Source organism: Pan troglodytes, chromosome 10 (genome assembly GCF_028858775.2).
Source record: "Pan troglodytes isolate AG18354 chromosome 10, NHGRI_mPanTro3-v2.0_pri, whole genome shotgun sequence".
Classification (NCBI taxonomy): domain Eukaryota; kingdom Metazoa; phylum Chordata; class Mammalia; order Primates; family Hominidae; genus Pan; species Pan troglodytes.
In genome coordinates, this window is record NC_072408.2 from 108,208,803 (window position 1) to 108,226,882 (window position 18,080).

The following is an 18,080-nucleotide window of genomic DNA, read 5'->3' on the forward strand; positions in this document are numbered from 1 at the left end:
GGCTGAGGCAAGTGGATCACTTAAGGAGTTTGAGACCAGCCTGGCCAACATGATGAAACCCTGTCTCTACTAAAAATACAAAAATTAGCTGGGTGTGGTGGTGAGTACCTGTAGTAACAGTTACTCAGGAGGCTGAGGCAGGGGGATTGCTTGAACCCAGGAGGCAGAGGTTGTAGTGAGCTGAGAGTACACCACTGCACTCCAGCCTGGGCAATGGGAATGAAACCCTGTCGCAAAAAAAAAAAAGAAAAAAGAACATGTAACTGTTAATGTCACCTTATCTCCCTTGAATCTGAAACTAGTTCTTATGGAACTGGTCTGTTTGAGGGCTGTTTATACCCCATTAGAGTCATTTAACCACTCTAGGAGTTGGTTTTCTAGTCGTTTCCAGTACCTCTCCCACCTCACTTCTCTCTAGCTCCTGTGAGCTTCTAAGAAGCAAGGACTATTTGTCTTTTTCTAAATTGATACATAATTATGCCTACTTATGGGGTATCTATGATATTTTGATACATGCATACAATGTCCAATGATCCAATTGGGGTAATGAGAATATCCTTCCCCTTGAACATTTATTCTCTCTTTGTGTTGGGAACATTTCAAATCTTCCAGCTATTTTGAAATGTACAGTACATCAGTGTTAACTATAGTCACCCTACTGTGCTGTCCAACACTAAACTTATTCCTTCTGTCTAATTCTATTTTTGTACACATTAACCAATCTCTTTTCATCCCCTGCCCCCACTTCCCAGCCATTGGCTTATTTTGTTCATCTTTCGTTCCCCACTCCAAACACATAATACTCTGTAAATGCTTAACTTAGTCATATTTACCTCTAATCAGGAAGGCCATGTGACATCCACGAATGCTGTTTGGTTCCCTTAGGTCATGTGCATTCTCACCTGAGACATCCACACAACTGGGTGTGGCTCACAGCAGCCCAGATTTTTGGATTACTCTTTGCCTCTTGCCAGCCAGAGGAGCTTATTCAAAAATGGAATACCAAAAAGACCAAAAAACACCTCCCAGAACCTGTAGCAATCAAGTTCCTAGCCAGTGACCTTGACCAAAAGGTAAGGTTTCTCTCAAACCTTTTCCTTCCCTCATGACTGTAAGATGTTCCTTCTGGTTCATGTAACTATCTTCGGGCCAGCCCTTGGGAGAAACTCTTCCAACCAACAATTTGTTGTACAGGTGAATCAATAGGAATATTAGTCACTGGAGAGGGGTCACTCTCAAGGCCAGGGTTTTTTCAAAGATAATTTTTAGACCATTAGTGTAGTCAGACTTTTAATTTGCTTATTTAGCATGCCCATCTTCCATTTTATGTTTAAGTTTTTTTTTGTCTTTTCTGAGATGGAGTCTCACTCTGTCACCCAGGCTGGCGTGCAGTGGTGTGATCTCGGGTCACTGCAACCTCTGCCTCCCGAATTCAAGGGATTCTTCTGCCTCAACCTCCCGGGTACCTGGGATTACAGGCACACGCCACCACGCCCAGCTAATAAGTTCTTTATCGGCATTGGAAAATAAGATAAATACTGTCTGTCTTGCCTCCTAATAACCTTGTTGATGATGTAAATGAGATCACGTTCATGAAAATGTCAGGGTCCAGGCCAGGCATGGTGATTCACGTCTGTCATCCCAGCACTTTAGGAGGCTGATGCAAGCAGATCACTTGAGCTCAGGAGTTCGAGACTAGCCTGGGCAACATGGCGAAAACCTATCTCTACAAAACATACAGAAATTAGCTGGGCATGGTGGTGTACACCTGTAGTCCTAGCTACTTGGGAGACTTACATAGGGGGATCACCTGAGCCTGGGGAGGTCAAGGTTACAGTGGGCTGTGATCATGCCACTGCACTCCAGTCTGGGCAAGACCGAGTTCTTATCTCAAAAAAATAAAAAGAAAGAAAAGAAAAGAAAAGAAAATGTTAGGGACCATGATATATGTGTCTCTGGTTTCCTAGGTCCTAGCACAATGTCTCACTCATAGTGGAACCCCATAAATATTGAATGAGTGGAGGGTAGAAGGGAAGAAAAGAGGAAGAAAAAAATATTGGACTGTAGTAAAGTGCTCTACTAGTAATGTAGAGGATTGGCCGGGCGCGGTGGCTCATGCCTGTAATCCCAACACATTGGGAGGCCGAGGTGGGTGGATCACCTGAGGTCAGGAGTTCGAGACCAGCCTGGCCAACATGGCGAAACCCCATCACTACTAAAAATACAAAAAATTAGCTGCGTGTGGTGGTAGGTGCCTGTAATCCCAGCTACTTGGGAGGCTAAAGCAGGAGAATTGCTTGACCCCAGGAAGCAGAGGTTGCAGTGAGCCGAGATCACTCCACTGCAGTCCAGCCCGGGCCACAGAGTGAGACTCTGTCTTAAAAAAAAAAAAAAAAGAAAGAAAAAAATGTAGAGGATTATTACCTGTTTCTCCCCAAAATGTGAAAGTATCCCATTTATTTGGGATGAAATGCTTAGGGCAGGTAGAAGGGAGCAGTACACCACTCCTGGTCATGAACCTTTCCTCTCCAAATCTGTACAGGTGGTCATTCAGAGCAAAATCCAGTACGTTAGTTGTATTACAGTTATTATGTTTAGCTTTTTAAAAACAATCAGAAATGTCCTGTGTTTTGTCTACCAATGTCCATTTTCTTTTCACAGATGAAAAGTATCTCTCTCGCCTCTTGCCATCAATTGCATTCCAAATTCTTGGATCAGTCTCTAGGAGAACAGGTAAGAATTGTAGTTCTCCCAGTTTAAAAGAAGGGGCCGGCTGGGCATGGTGGCTCGCGCCTGTAATCCCAGCACTTTGAGAGGCCGAGGCGGCCAGATCACCCCGAGGTCAGGAGTTCGAGATGAGCCTGGCCAACATGGCGAAACCCCATCTCTACTAAAAATACAAAAAAATTAGCAGGGCATGGTTGCGGGTGCCTGTAATCTGAGCTACTCGGGAGGCTGAGGCAGGGAGAATTGCTTGAACGTGGGAGGCGGAGGATGCAGTAAGCCAAAATCATGCCACTGCACTCCATCCTAGGTGACAGAGCGAGACTCCGTCTCAGAAATAAAGAAGGGGCCTATTCTATCAACAGTCTAAGCTTACATTTGTTATTTTGTTTTGTTTTGAACCTATCTTAATGCTTGGGGGATTAGATGAAATACAGACATACACTCAAATATATGTTCAAATATACATATGTCTTGTCAACGCTGGGTCCGTATTGGGATTACTCTTTGCTCCATTTAAAATTCCCAATAAGGGTCTGGGTGCGGTGACTCACGCCTATAATCCCAGCACTTTGGGAGGCCGAGGCAGGTGCATCACTTGAGGCCAGGAGTTCAAGACCATCTTGGCCAATATGGTGAAACTTCATCTCTACTAAAAAGACAAAAATTAGCTGGGCGTGGTGGCGCATGCCTTTAGTCCCAGCTACACAGGAGGCTGAGGCAAGAGACTCACTTGAACTGGGGAGGCAGAGGTTGCACTAAGCCGAAATCACCACACTGCACTCCAGCCTGGGCAACAGAGCTAGACTCTGTATCAAAAAAAAAAAAAAGAGAAATAGTTATTTCTATGTAGAATGGCGGAAGGAATTTAATGGAGGTAGAGATGAAAGCTGTTGTTAAAAATGTAAAATGGGGCTGGTGTGGTGACTCTCACCTGTAACATCAGCACTTCAGGAGGCCAAGATGAGCAGATCTCTCGAGGCCAGGAGTTCAAGACCAGCCTGGCCAACATGGCGAAACCCTGTCTCTACTAAAAATACAAAAATTAGCTGAGCACGGTAGCCTGTAGTCCCAGTTGCTGGGGTGGCTGAGGCATGAGAATTGCTTGAACCCAGAGGCAGAGGTTCCACTGAGCCGAGATCGCACCACTGCACTCCAGCCTGGGTAACAAAGTGAGACTCTGTCTCAAAAAATACCCAAAAAACAAAACAAAACAAAACAAAAAATGTAAATGGAGGGCCTAGAAGGAAATTGTTTCCTTATTCTGTGTGACTTTAAAGGGTAGAACTAGTCCAGATGGATCAAAATTACATGGAAATGGGTTTGGATGCCCTATGAGGAAGAACTTAAGAATGATCTAGGCCAGGCACGGTGGCTCACACCTGTAATCGCAGCACTTTGGGAAGCTGAAGCAGGCAGATCACCTGAGGTCAGGAGTTTGAGACCAGCCTGGCCAACATGGCGAAACCCCGTCTCTACTAAAAGTATAAAAATTAGCCAGGCATGGTGGTGCACGCCTGTAATCCCAGCTTCTCAGGAGGCTGAGGCATGAGAATCATTTAAACCTGGGAGGGGGATGTCACAGTGAGCCGAGATTGCACCACTGCCCTCAGCCTGGGTAACAGAGTGAGGCTCTGTCTTTAAAAAAAAAAAAAAAAAAGGAATATCTAAAAATGGAGCCTTCATCATTTAATAGTTGTTAAATAGTTGTAATACCTAGTTTGTTTTTGTTTTCTAATTGTAGAATACCTATTTTAGCTTATGCTCTACTAAGCCTTATTTATTTCAAAATCAATGTCCAATTTCTTCCCCCACCCCGTTTTTTTTTTAAAGATTGTTAAGAATTTGTTGTTCGCAGCCAAAGTCTTGTATTTACTGGAACTTTATTGTGAGGATAAGCAAAGTAAGATAAAAGAAGACCTGGAAGAACAAGAAGCTTTAGAAGATGGTGTGGCCTGTGCAGATGAGAAGGCGGAGTCTGACGGAGAAGAGAAGGAAGAGGTGAAGGAAGAGCTCGGCAGGCCGGCCACGCTGCTGTGGTTGATCCAGAAGCTGTCCCGGATTGCAAAACTGGAAGCTGCTTATTCGCCGAGAAACCCCTTAAAGGTGCGATGAATGCACAGAATGACTGAGAGTAGTCATTTCTCTTTAAAAAGTATTTTAATGATATTAGTGATCGTCCTAAGTCCCTAGAAACTTTATCTTTGAACCCCAAACTGCAGCAATAACATCCGTCCCAAAACAGACTGAGCCCTGTTTTCTCAATTAATGCTGTGTCTATGATTGAGTGCTAAAGAGAAGTCTTTCAAATGAAAAAAATGATCTGTACTTTCAGAGAACATGCATCTTTAAGTTCCTCGGCGCCGTAGCAATGGATCTTGGGATAGACAAGGTAAAGCCGTATCTCCCAATGATCATAGCTCCTTTGTTTCGAGAACTCAACAGCACCTATTCAGAGCAAGGTAACCCTGCCTCGTCTGTTCTCCTGCCTTTTGCACATGAGGATTTCTAACTTCTCTCCTGAATGTTTCCTTCTTCCTTTCTGTCCTCCCTCCCTGCCTGAGATTTATTTTTATTTATATATATATTTTAATTATATATTATATACTTATATATGTTTATATTTATATACACACACACACACACACACACACACACACATTTAAAAAAAAGAGAGAGACGAATAGTGGTCTATGTTATGCCAGGCTGGTCTTGGTCTCAAACTCCTGGCTTCAAGCAGTCTTCCAACCTCAGCCTCCCAAAGTGTTGAGACTATAGAAGTGAGCTACTGTACCCAGCCAGAGTTTATTTTTAAAAAGAAAACTTATATCAAGATAATTAACAAATAGGCATATTTGTATTATATTTGATTGCCCTCTTCTGTATGCTTTCTGCTGTCCCAGAAAGAATGTTTCTCACATAAAAGATGATGCTTTATCCTCAACATAGATTAAATAGTCAAAGAAAACTATGGTTCAGGGTAGTTTTAAACCTCATAGCACAATGAATAATAATGAACAATAAAATGTCATTACATTCTCATCTTAAAAATTATAGGCTGGGCATAGTGGCTCACGCCTGTAATCCCACACTTTGGGAAGCCAAGTTGGGAGGATCACTTGAGCCCAGAAGTTCAAGACCAGCCTGGGCAACATGGCAAAACCCCATCTCTACAAAAGATACAAAAATTAGCTGGGTGTGGTGGTGCACACCTGTAATTGCAGCTACTTAGGAGGCTGAGGTGGGGGGATCTCTTGAGGCTGTGAGGTCGAGGCTTCAGTGAGCCGTGATTGCACCACTGCACTCCTGCTTGGGCAACAGAGTGAGACACTGTCTCAAAAGAAAGATTATATGGCAAAAATATAAGTATTATCATTTTTATATGAAATAGTTTTAAAATATCATTTTAACATTTCTTCTTTTTCCTTGCCTGATACATTTCCCTCACTTATTCTAATTGTTGGTAATAACAGATAAAGAGGGAACTGGGGGCAGGAAGGAAAGGAGGTAAAGTGAATGTTCAGAGTTTGAAAATAAAACAAATGAAGCAAATGTCAAAGCAAGAGCTTTTACAGTCCTACAACCTTGGGAGAAAGTTTCCTCACTCTTACAAAGGAAAAAGCAATGGTAAAGGTTGAGGCTGCTGACAAAAGCAGGTTCAGGTGTGCTTTGGTTCAACCCAGTCAACATTTAATGAGCATCTAATATCTGCCAGGCACTAGGGATTCAACAGCAGGAAAGTTTTCAAGAAGCTTGTGATCTAGAACAGATGTCCTGAGCTCCTGTGAAATTGAAATCGGGGGTTATTTGTATATAGGGGTGAGTGGCAGAGAAGGGTGGGAGAAATGGCTTTTTTGTCAACTTCACAAAGGAGGCTTTGACACTCCCCCGCCAAAAAAAAAAAAAAGTTACTGTGGGCAGAGCTAAGCCTCTGTGACCCATCATGGATTAGAGAGGGAATCTCTTACTTTTCCCCCCATCTGCAAGAGCTCAACAGGTAAACAGAGGTAATTCAAAACGTTTCTGTCAAGGTCCCAAGTTACTTTAATGTCTTCAGGGCCAGGTTTCCGCTGGGAAGTGGGCCTCATGTTCTCTGATTTCTTATTGCATCCTGGGTGAGGTGGTGGCTGGAGTGCTATATCTAGCATTGCTGGTTTCCTCATCCCAGGAACATAGAGGCTAGTTTTATATCAGTGTTTAATGTTGAAGTAACAGTGATAATGCTGCAAGAGTTGAAATTTTTTTTTGTTTTATTTGGGGTTTCTTGCCAGATCAGTAGCTGGATATAAATGTTGTACATATTGTTGATTTTGTTGATGTTCAAATGTGTCCTTTCCTACCTGTCTCTGATCATTACTCTTTGTGTGTGATTAGATCCTTTGCTGAAGAATCTATCCCAGGAAATCATAGAATTACTCAAAAAGCTGGTTGGGCTTGAGAGCTTCTCATTAGCCTTTGCCTCTGTACAGAAACAGGCTAATGAGAAAAGGGCACTCCGGAAAAAGAGGAAGGCCCTGGAGGTAAGTTTGCTCTTTGAAAATATGGCATGTTCACTGGACTTGATAACTACTAAGTGTGCATGTTTGTGTCACACTTACACTTAGGGAGGATCAAGGGTTTGAGCGGTTGGGGACTTTATAGCTGGGACTTCAGATTTTCTTTAATGAGCATGTGTTTTTTACATTTATTTCTGTATTTGATTCTTATTGGTTTAACATTTACTTTAAAAGTAATATAAAATTTCTATTCTCTTTTCCAGTTTGTAACTAATCCTGATATTGCTGCCAAGAAAAAAATGAAGAAACACAAAAATAAAAGTGAAGCAAAGAAGAGAAAGATAGAGTTCCTGCGTCCAGGATATAAGGCCAAGAGACAAAAAAGCCATAGCCTGAAAGATTTAGCAATGGTGGAGTAATGTCTCCCTGTGCTGATACAAGCATGAACTTTCTGGAATATTCTGCTAGTCTGAAATTACAGCAGGTTGTCTGGGGTAGGGGTCTGGGGTAGGGGGGAGGCGTTTTTTTTTTTTTTTTGAGACAAGGTCTCACTCTTGTCACCCAAGGTGGAGTGCAGTGACGACATCACAGCTCACTGCAGCCTCAACCTGGGTTCAAGTGATCCTCTCACCTCAGCCTCCCAAGTAGTTGTGCCTCCTAGGCACACACCACTATGCCCGGCAAATTTTTTGTATTTTGTATTTTTTGTAGAAACAGGATTTCGCCATGTTGGCCAGGCTGGTCTCGAACACCTGGGCTCAACTGATCCGCCTGCCTCGGCCTCCCAAAGTGCTGGGATTACAGGTGTGAGCCACCCTGCTCAACCAGGTTTTATTATTTAAGTTAAACTTTGGATAGATTGTATAATATATAGTTTAATGTAATCATGCTCATATTTTTTAAATAAATAAAACACTATACTACTGTTGGGTCTTCACTATCTAAAAAGCATGTGACACTAGTCAGAGTTTAAAATATAATTTGTAAATAAAAGGATACATTTTTAAATAGCAAGAAAAAATGTAGAAGTTAGCAATTAAACAAAAGATTTGCAAATACTGCTCTATAGTACTTGCTAAAATTTTAGGAAAAGGCAGTAAGAAAGATCTGCACAAACGGAACTATAACCATGTTCATGGCTAGGAAGATTCAGGATCATAAAACGCTACTTTTTCCCAAGTTGATCCTTTGGTTAAATGTGTATCTGAGCAAAATCCCAAGAGTTCTTCACGTTAACCCAACAAGCTAATTCTAAAATGTATATGGAAGATGATATTAAGCCAAGAATAACCATGACACTCTCACAAAAGTAGAAAAGGATGAGGGGCTTGCCCTATTGGATATCAAAAGTAAGACACAAAAACTATCTATAGAGAGAACGTGTAATAAATCCTACTTCATTAAGCACTTCTGCTTAGGAAAAAACACAAACTGGGACATGGCATACAACACATACTGTTAAACAATTAGTAGTACCAGGACATATAATGAATACTGATGAATCAACACAGATAATCTAGTGGAAAAAGTGGCAAAAGAGAGAAATGAGCATTGCACAAAAGGAGAAACATAAATGGTCCTTAAACATTGTTAGCTGATATGGCTGTAACTTTTTTTTTTTAAGTATTATGCACCGCTTGGTAAGTCATTACATTGAGACCCCCAAGTGCCACCCTGGCTACATGAGGTTCTTAGATTACATACCTTCTCACACCAGAAGTTAAAGAATACCTGGACTAGTCGGAGTCCTACTGTACTAGCTATGTCTAGTTGTTAAATTGTTTGAGTCACTCCTGTATTTAGCCTCATTAGTAATTAGGAAAATGCCAGTTATCACCAGAATTAGATTCCATTTTGAAATCATCAGATTGATAAAGCTGACAATACCAAGTGCTGACAAGCATGGTGGAGCCATAGGAAATCTTATAAACCACTTTGGAAAGCAGTTTGACATTATCTTGTAAACCTGAAGACAGGTATACTCCCTGATCCCAAATTCCACTCCTAGAGAAACCATGAACCATGGATCTGAAGAATGTTCTTGAACCATTGCTAAAAGTCAAGAACTAGAAGCAATCCAAATGTCCTTCCACAAGAGAATAAATAAAATGGTTTATTCATATACTGAAATAAAGTAGCGGAAATCAGCTAATTATATATATATATAAATATAGATGATATTCTAGAAACAATGTTGAGTGGGGGGAAAAGAAAAATTAGAGTTGAATACCACTGTAATAAAATTTTGTGTACATATATAAATCTGTAGAAAAAAATTAACGATTTCAAAGTTTTCAGGATAGAAGGTACTTCTGAGAAGGAATAGGATCAAGGGAGAAGAACATGGTGGGGTTGGGGGACTTAAACTGTCCTCATAATGTTCAGTGTCTTACATTTGATGCCAGATTTCCAAGTTTATAATGCTTCATTACATTACTTTCTGTACATAAAATATTTCCTGATAACATTTTCTAACGTTCGGCCAAAACCACATTAATACAAAGTTATTAGTACAAAGAAAACAGGTGGTTTCTTTGAAACTTTACTTTGAAGGCAAATTGGATAAAGAGTCAAGACCCATCAGTGTGTTGTATTCAGGAAACCCACCTCACATGCAGAGACACACATAGGCTCAAAATAAAAGGATGGAGGAAGATCTACTAAGCAAATGGAAAACAAAAAAAGGCAGGGGTTGCAATCCTAGTCTCTGATTAAACGGACTTTAAACCAACAAAGATCAAAAAAGACAAAGAAGGCCATTACATAATGGTAAAGGGATCAATTCAACAAGAAGAGCTAACTATCCTAAATATATATGCACCCAATACAGGAGCACCCAGATTCATAAAGCAAGTCCTGAGTGACCTACAAAGAGACTTAGACTCCCACACATTAATAATGGGAGACTTTAACACCCCACTGTCAACATTAGACAGATCAACGAGACAGAAAGTCAACAAGGATACCCAGGAATTGAATTCAGCTCTGCACCAAGCAGACCTAATAGACATCTACAGAACTCTCCACCCCAAATCAACAGAATATTCATTTTTTTCAGCACCACACCACACCTATTCCAAAATTGACCACACAGTTGGAAGTAAAGCTCTCCTCAGCAAATGTAAAAGAACACAAATTATAACAAACTATCTCTCAGACCACAGTGCAATCAAACTAGAACTCAGGATTAAGAAACTCACTCAAAACTGCTCAACTACATGGAAACTGAACAACCTGCTCCTGAATGACTACTGGGTACATAATGAAATGAAGGCAGAAATAAAGATGTTCTTTGAAACCAACGAGAACAAAGACCCAACATACCAGAATCTCTGGGACACATTCAAAGCAGTGTGTAGAGGGAAATTCATAGCACTAAATGCCCACAAGAGAAAGCAGGAAAGATCCAAAATTGACACCCTAACATCACAATTAAAAGAACTAGAAAAGCAAGAGCAAACACATTCAAAAGCTAGCAGAAGGCAAGAAATAACTAAAATCAGAGCAGAACTGAAGGAAATAGAGACATAAAAAACCCTTCAAAAAATTCATGAATCCAGGAGTTGGTTTTTTGAAAGGATCAACAAAATTGATAGAGCGCTAGCAAGACTAATAAAGAAAAAAAGAGAGAAGAATCAAATAGACACAATAAAAAATGATAAAGGGGATATCACCACCGATCCCACAGAAATACAAACTACCATCAGAGAATACTACAAACACCTCTATGCAAATAAACTAGAAAATCTAGAAGAAATGGATAAATTCCTCGACACACACACTCTCCCAAGACTAAACCAGGAAGAAGTTGAATCTCTGAACAGACCAATAACAGGAGCTGAAATTGTGGCAATAATCAATAGCTTACCAACCAAAAAGAGTCCAGGACCAGATGGATTCACAGCCGAATTCTACCAGAGGTACAAGGAGGAACTGGTACCATTCCTTCTGAAACTATTCCAATCAATAGAAAAAGACGGAATCCTCCCTAACTCATTTTATGAGGCCAGCATCATCCTGATACCAAAGCCGGGCAGAGACACAACCAAAAAAAGAGAATTTTAGACTAATATCCTTGATGAACACTGATGAAAAAATCCTCAATAAAATACTGGCAAACCGAATCCAGCAGCACATCAAAAAGCTTATCCACCATGATCAAGTGGGCTTCATCCCTGGGATGCAAGGCTGGTTCAATATACGCAAATCAATAAACGTAATCCAGCATATAAACAGAACCAAAGACAAAAACCACATGATTATCTCAATAGATGCAGAAAAGGCCTTTGACAAAATTCAACAACCCTTCATGCTAAAAACTCTCAATAAATTAGGTATTGATGAGACGTATCTCAAAATAAGAGCTATCTATGACAAACCCACAGCCAATATCGTACTGAATGGGCAAAAACTGGAAGCATTCCCTTTGAAAACTGGCACAAGACAGGGATGCCCTCTCTCACCACTCCTATTCAACGTAGTGTTGGAAGTTCTGGCCAGGGCAATTAGGCAGCAGAAGGAAATAAAGGGTATCCAATTAGGAAAAGAGGAAGTCAAATTGTCCCTGTTTGCAGACAACATGATTGTATATCTAGAAAACCCCACTGTCTCAGCCCAAAATCTCCTTAAGCTGATAAGCAACTTCAGCAAAGTCTCAGGATACAAAATCAATGTACAAAAATCACAAGCATTCTTATACACCAATAACAGACAAACAGAGAGCCAAATCATGAGTGAACTCCCATTCACAATTGCTTCAAAGAGAATAAAATACCTAGGAATCCACCTTATAAGGGACGTGAAGTACCTCTTCAAGGAGAACTACAAACCACTGCTCAATGAAATAAAAGAGGATACAAACAAATGGAAGAACATTCCATGCTCATGGGTAGGAAGAATCAATATCGTGAAAATGGCCATACTGCCCAAGGTAATTTATAGATTCAATGCCATCCCCATCAAGCTACCAATGACTTTCTTCACAGAATTGGAAAAAACTACTTTAAAGTTCATATGGAACCAAAAAAGAGCCCGCATTGCCAAGTCAATCCTAAGCCAAAAGAACAAAGCTGGAGGCATCACACTACCTGACTTTAAACTATACTACAAGGCTACAGTAACGAAAACAGCATGGTACTGGTACCAAAGCAGAGACATAGATCAATGGAACAGAACAGCGCTCTCAGAAATAACGCCACATATCTACAACTATCTGATCTTTGACAAACCTGAGAAAAACAAGCAATGGGGAAAGGATTCCCTATTTAATAAATGGTGCTGGGAAAACTGGCTAGCCATATGTAGAAAGCTGAAACTGGATCCCTTCCTTACACCTTATACAAAAATCAATTCAAGATGGATTAAAGACTTAAACGTTAGACCTAAAACCATAAAAATCCTAGAAGAAAACCTAGGCAATACCATTCAGGACATAGGCATGGGCAAGGACTTCATGTCTAAAACACCAAAAGCAATGGCATCAAAAGCCAAAATTGACAAATGGGATCTAATTAAACTAAAGAGCTTCTGCACAGCAAAAGAAACTACCATCAGAGTGAACAGGCAACCCACAAAACGGGAGAAAATTTTCGCAACCTACTCATCTGACAAAGGGCTAATACCCAGAATCTACAATGAACTCAAACAAATTTACAAGAAAAAAAACAAACAACCCCATCAACAAGTGGGCGAAGGACATGAACAGACACTTCTCAAAAGAAGGCATTTATGCAGCCAAAAAACACATGAAAAAATGCTCACCATCACTGGCCATCAGAGAAATGCAAATCAAAACCACAATGAGATACCATCTCACACCAGTTAGAATGGCAATCATTAAAAAGTCAGGAAACAACAGGTGCTGGAGAGGATGTGGAGAAATAGGAACACTTTTACACTGTTGGTGGGACTGTAAACTAGTTCAACCACTGTGGAAGTCAGTGTGGCGATTCCTCAGGGATCTAGAACTAGAAATACCATTTGACCCAGCCATCCCATTACTGGGTATATACCCAAAGGACTATAAATCATGCTGCTATAAAGACACATGCACACGTATGTTTATTGCGGCACTATTCACAATAGCAAAGACTTGGAACCAACCTAAATGTCCAACAATGATAGACTGGATTAAGAAAATGTGGCACATATACACCATGGAATACTATGCAGCCATAAAAAATGATGAGTTCATGTCCTTTGTAGGGACATGGATGAAACTGGAAATCATCATTATCAGTAAACTATCACCAAGAACAAAAAAACCAAACACCGCATATTCTCACTCATAGGTGGGAATTGAACAATGAGAACACATGGACACAGGAAGGGGAACATCACACTCTGGGGACTGTTGTGGGGTGGGGGGAGGGGGGAGGGATAGCATTGGGAGATATACCTAATGCTAGATGACGAGTTAGTGGGTGTAGTGCACCAGCATGTCACATGTATACATATGTAACTAACCTGCACGTTGTGCACATATACCCTAAAACTTAAAGTATAATAAAAAAATAAAAACAAACTAAAACTGTAATAAGTCACACTTATTTAGAGGTGGCTCAAGTTGTTTCTGTTGTTCAACCACATAGCATCTTTTGCCTCACCCTATACTTGATGTGGAAGAAATATTCTTTAGTGCCCATATATTTGGGGACATATGGGGTGGGAAATCCACCCTATGTGCCAGGCACTTTGGATACATTTTGTTTAATCCTAGTATTCCTGAGAGATTTCTACAATTGGTTCCTATTTTACAGATGAAGAAACTGAGACTCAGAGTAAATAACTTGCCTAAGGGTGATACAGGATGTAGGTGCTACAATCAAGATTCAAAGTCCATGCTTTGAGCTGAGCATGGTGGCTCACACCTGTAATCCCAGCACTTTGGGAGGCCAAGGCAGGTGGATCACTTGAGGTCAGGAGTTCGAGACCAGCCTGGCCAACATGATGAAACCCTGTCTCTACTAAAAATACAAAAATTAGCCGGGCGTGGTGGCACAGCACCTGTAGTCCCAGCTACTCGGGAGGCTGAGCCAGGAGAATCGCTTGCGCCTGGGAGGCAGAGGTTACAGTGAGCCGAGATCGTGCCACTGCACTCCAGCCTGGGTGACAGTGTGACTCCATCTCAAAAAAAAAAAAAAAAAGTCCATGCTTTATAATTTGTAATTACGGGCTTAGAATATGACAGTATGTGGCACAGAAATCAAATGTTCATTCACTTCAGCATCTGTGCTTTGATGTAGTGTGTATCTCAAACGGGAATTCTCACCCTTCTAAGGGCTTTGTAATGTATCAAAAGGAGGCCATCTTAGAAGACTGATTTTAATTAATTCTAAGTGACTTAAATGCATGTATTGCTTTCATAAAATTTTTAAAAATAAAATACTAAGGCAAAGATCAGAAAGGACAAATATATCTGGCATATTGAAGACGTCTTTGTTTTTAATCAATACATATTTATTGAGTGCCTACTGTGTGCCAGGTGCACCACACTAGATGCAACGGATACTAACAGTAAATAAGATACGGTCCCTGCCCTCAGAGCTTACATTTCAACAGTTTAAAGTGCATCTCAGGTATTTCAGATAACAGAAGTAATTCTACCACTCTCAAAATTTTTTTTTTAATGCAAGACACAACACAATCATAGGCCAGAGTTATAAAATAGAATGTTAGAAAGAAACGTTTGGTATCATTTGTCCAGATCCCATTTTACAGAAAAGAAACTACAGGAGTGGCCATTTGCACCTATGTTCTGATTTCAAGTTTGGTGTTTTACCCATTGCCAGGCCTCTCATAAAACAATATTCAGATTTGCCATGTATATATCAATATCCAAACGCTGGTAGCATACCTGTGCAGTTGTCTCCTGCTAGACAAGGACCATATAATTTATAGCTTATTTAAGTGTCCACTTTCTTTATCCCATCCTATTCTTTGTGATAAACCAGAGGAATCAGGCTTAACCAAGTGCTGAACTTTGGGGCAACTTCATGCCCTAGGATTCAAGATGGCCAGCGGCTACATGCCAGGTCTGCCTGCCAGGACCTTACTTCCCATTTTCTGCAGTTTTCCTGAACTGCCGGGAGGCAGCTGTACAAGCTTTATAAGCCTCAGGCCGTAAGTGAACTTGCTTTCTGCATTTTCCAGCCATGTGCCATTGACCAGGAGTGAACTCAAGTATAAATTGCAAAGGGCTACTTGTCAAGATGACAAATATCTATCCCACTGTTTCAACTATGAACATATTCTGAAATGCCATATGCCAGGCGCCATATCAGATACTAGGGACATAAATATGAAAAAGTCTTTGCCCCTCAGGAGTAATATTGGTTGTACTGGAACACTTGTAGCTGAAGGAAAATCTCCAAAAAAGATTTCAAAGAGACTAAAGTAGGAATGGGTGCTGGAGAATGAGCAAGAAGGGTGAGAGTCCCACGGGTGAAGGGAGAAAGCAGCAGAGAATGAATATAAGCCCAGAGAATGAACATAAATGTGAGGGGAAGAGGCCAGAGGCCAACACTGGAAGGACAGTGAGGGCCAAGAAAGGAACTACTAATGTTTCTGAGACCTGCGGGGAACCATGGTATTAAGCTCTCATTACCAGCACCTGATTTTTTAGAGGCTGGTTTTCCAACTTAAGTGAAAGAAATTCACCCTGTTTTTAGCAATTATGACGCACTATATTTACTTCTGTCACATTAGCTGATTCTGTGGTGGACTGGGTAATCTGAAAAGCTCCTTTGAAAATGAATTGTTTTTAAACTTACAGTGTAGCAATAAGCCTAATTTTTAAAACAGAATGCTTAATTTCTCCCTGTACAATCAGTAAGATTTTGATTTTTAACAAGTTTAGGCCGGGCGCGGTGGCTCACGCCTGTAATCCCAGCACTTTGGGAGGCCGAGGCGGGCGGATCACGAGGTCAGGAGATCGAGACCATCCTGGCTAACACGGTGAAACCCCGTCTCTACTAAAAATACAAAAAATTAGCCGGGCGTGGTAGCGGGCGCCTGTAGTCCCAGCTACTCGGGAGGCTGAGGCAGGAGAATGGCGTGAACCCGGGAGGCGGAGCTTGCAGTGAGCCGAGATCGCGCCACTGCACTCCAGCCTGGGCGACAGAGCGAGACTCCGTCTCAAAAAAACAAAAAAAAACAAAAAAAAACAAAAAAAAAACAAGTTTACATGTCCAATTACCTGTAGATAAAAGGAATGAAAACCAGTAAAGACACCTTTTATAATCTGAAAATAGATTTTTAAACCTTCCTTTAATGTGAAATTTTCTCTTTAATGTGTTATGAATTCCATCAAATATAACCATTTAGGATTATTTATAGTATGTCACTGATCACTTCTACTAGTATAGACAAATAAATTTATAAACATTATTTTGAATGTAACTAATTAGCATAATTTTATTTAAGAGTTAGACTGTGTTGTCAATACTGACATTTTTGGGAATATATAGTATAGTTTATGAGTCAAGCTTCTGAACCAAAAGTTTTACTTTGAGCCCTATTCCTACCTTACCAGCTAGCAGGTGACCTTGGGCAAGCCAACCTATTAGAACCCTGGGTTCACGTCCATACAGTGAAGACATCATAACCTGTCCTACCTACTTCACAAGCTTCCTCTACCGATCAACTAGATCAATATATGTAAGATTTTTTTTGACAACTGTAAAGTACTATAAAATGACACTTACAGATAAGTCAGTGAAGTTAACCATCAAAACAATATTCATGCCTATAACCAAAAGCTTTTAAACAAAACAGCTTAATAAAAAGTGGTCAGGTAAGCAAATAAAGATTATATTACACAAACTATGTTCCTCACCTACTCTCATACTGAGTCTAATCTTTGGAAAGATAATTCATTTTAAGGGGAAAAAAATCTGTTAAGATATTTTTTAGTATTTATACAAACAAGCTGCAACTACTATTCAAAAATAGGTTTTTTTCATCCAATAGGAGTATACTCTTTAATAGAACTGTATTTGAATAAGAATTCCATACAAAGAGAATATATACCTTAACACAAGAAAGCAAGAAAAGAATATTTTACATTACATAGAACATTCAGGTGATTCGATCAAATTATCCCTCCAACTAAATACTTATTTTCCCTATTTACTACAAATATTGCAGTCAGTCAGTATATGCCAATAATCATATAGTTTTAACATCTAGTAGTGTGAAGTACACTTGACTGTTTCCAAAGGGAGAGAGGTGATGTAGTCTTCATTTCAGGGGAGAAGAATGGACTGAATTACTGTCTGCTTTTTAATGTTTCAACTAACCTGTAAAGAGAAAATGAACTGTTTTATAAAATTAATTTTCAGGTATAAAGCATGATCATCTATAATAAACTTTGTATTGGAGGTGGATTCCAAAGTACTTAAAATGATGACAGCTAACACAGATGAGGTTATGCACTAGATATCCATAAGGTTCCTCTAAGCTTTGAATTTGTCTATGATTTGAATGAAAAATTCGAAAAAGACCAAATACCTATTTTCCAGGCTACTACTACTTCTGGGCTACATATGGATGACTCAGAGGTGAAACTAGTCTCAATCCTCAAGGAGGTGATTATCTAATGAGTAGATGAACAAATCAAACTTACAAGACAGCAAAACAAGTACTATGTCACTAATCTGTGACAAGAACATCTAACTTTAAGTGAGTGATTAGGCAGTAGGAATAGAGATACATTAGGAAAAGCTCTTCAGAAGAGAGTCTTAAGCTAATTCCTGAAGGATAAGGAATTGGAGGGTGAGGTGAGGCAGGGAAAAGGCTAAAAATTGGCAAAGAATTTGCTTATCTAAGTAACTGTAATCAGGTAGGTGTGGTTGAGAAGAC

The 18,080-nt window shown here is 40.2% G+C and overlaps 2 protein-coding genes across 4 annotated transcripts in view; one reads left to right on the forward strand and one right to left on the reverse strand.

The window, feature by feature from the left end:
* Positions 1 to 8,145, forward strand: part of UTP20 (UTP20 small subunit processome component) — a 107,887-nt gene extending 99,742 nt beyond the window's left edge. For both annotated transcript variants that reach the window (XM_016924041.4, XM_016924043.4), the window contains 6 exons: positions 886 to 1,073; positions 2,662 to 2,733; positions 4,558 to 4,830; positions 5,060 to 5,186; positions 7,099 to 7,244; positions 7,484 to 8,145. In XM_016924041.4, coding sequence (XP_016779530.4) covers positions 886 to 1,073; positions 2,662 to 2,733; positions 4,558 to 4,830; positions 5,060 to 5,186; positions 7,099 to 7,244; positions 7,484 to 7,639 — 962 coding nt within the window. In that variant the 3' untranslated portion in view covers positions 7,640 to 8,145. The remainder of the gene's footprint in view (positions 1 to 885; positions 1,074 to 2,661; positions 2,734 to 4,557; positions 4,831 to 5,059; positions 5,187 to 7,098; positions 7,245 to 7,483) is intronic.
* ARL1 (ADP ribosylation factor like GTPase 1) overlaps positions 1 to 18,080 on the reverse strand; it is a 42,945-nt gene that overhangs the window by 12,767 nt on the left and 12,098 nt on the right. Inside the window, exon 6 of one of the 2 annotated variants that reach the window (XM_509308.9) lies at positions 14,657 to 17,518. The exons of the other annotated variant lie outside the window; for it this stretch is intronic. Within the exon in view, the coding sequence (XP_509308.2) occupies positions 17,488 to 17,518 (31 nt within the window). The 3' untranslated portion in view covers positions 14,657 to 17,487. Of the gene's footprint in view, positions 1 to 14,656; positions 17,519 to 18,080 lie in introns of those variants that run through there. 2 annotated transcript variants of the gene reach the window in all.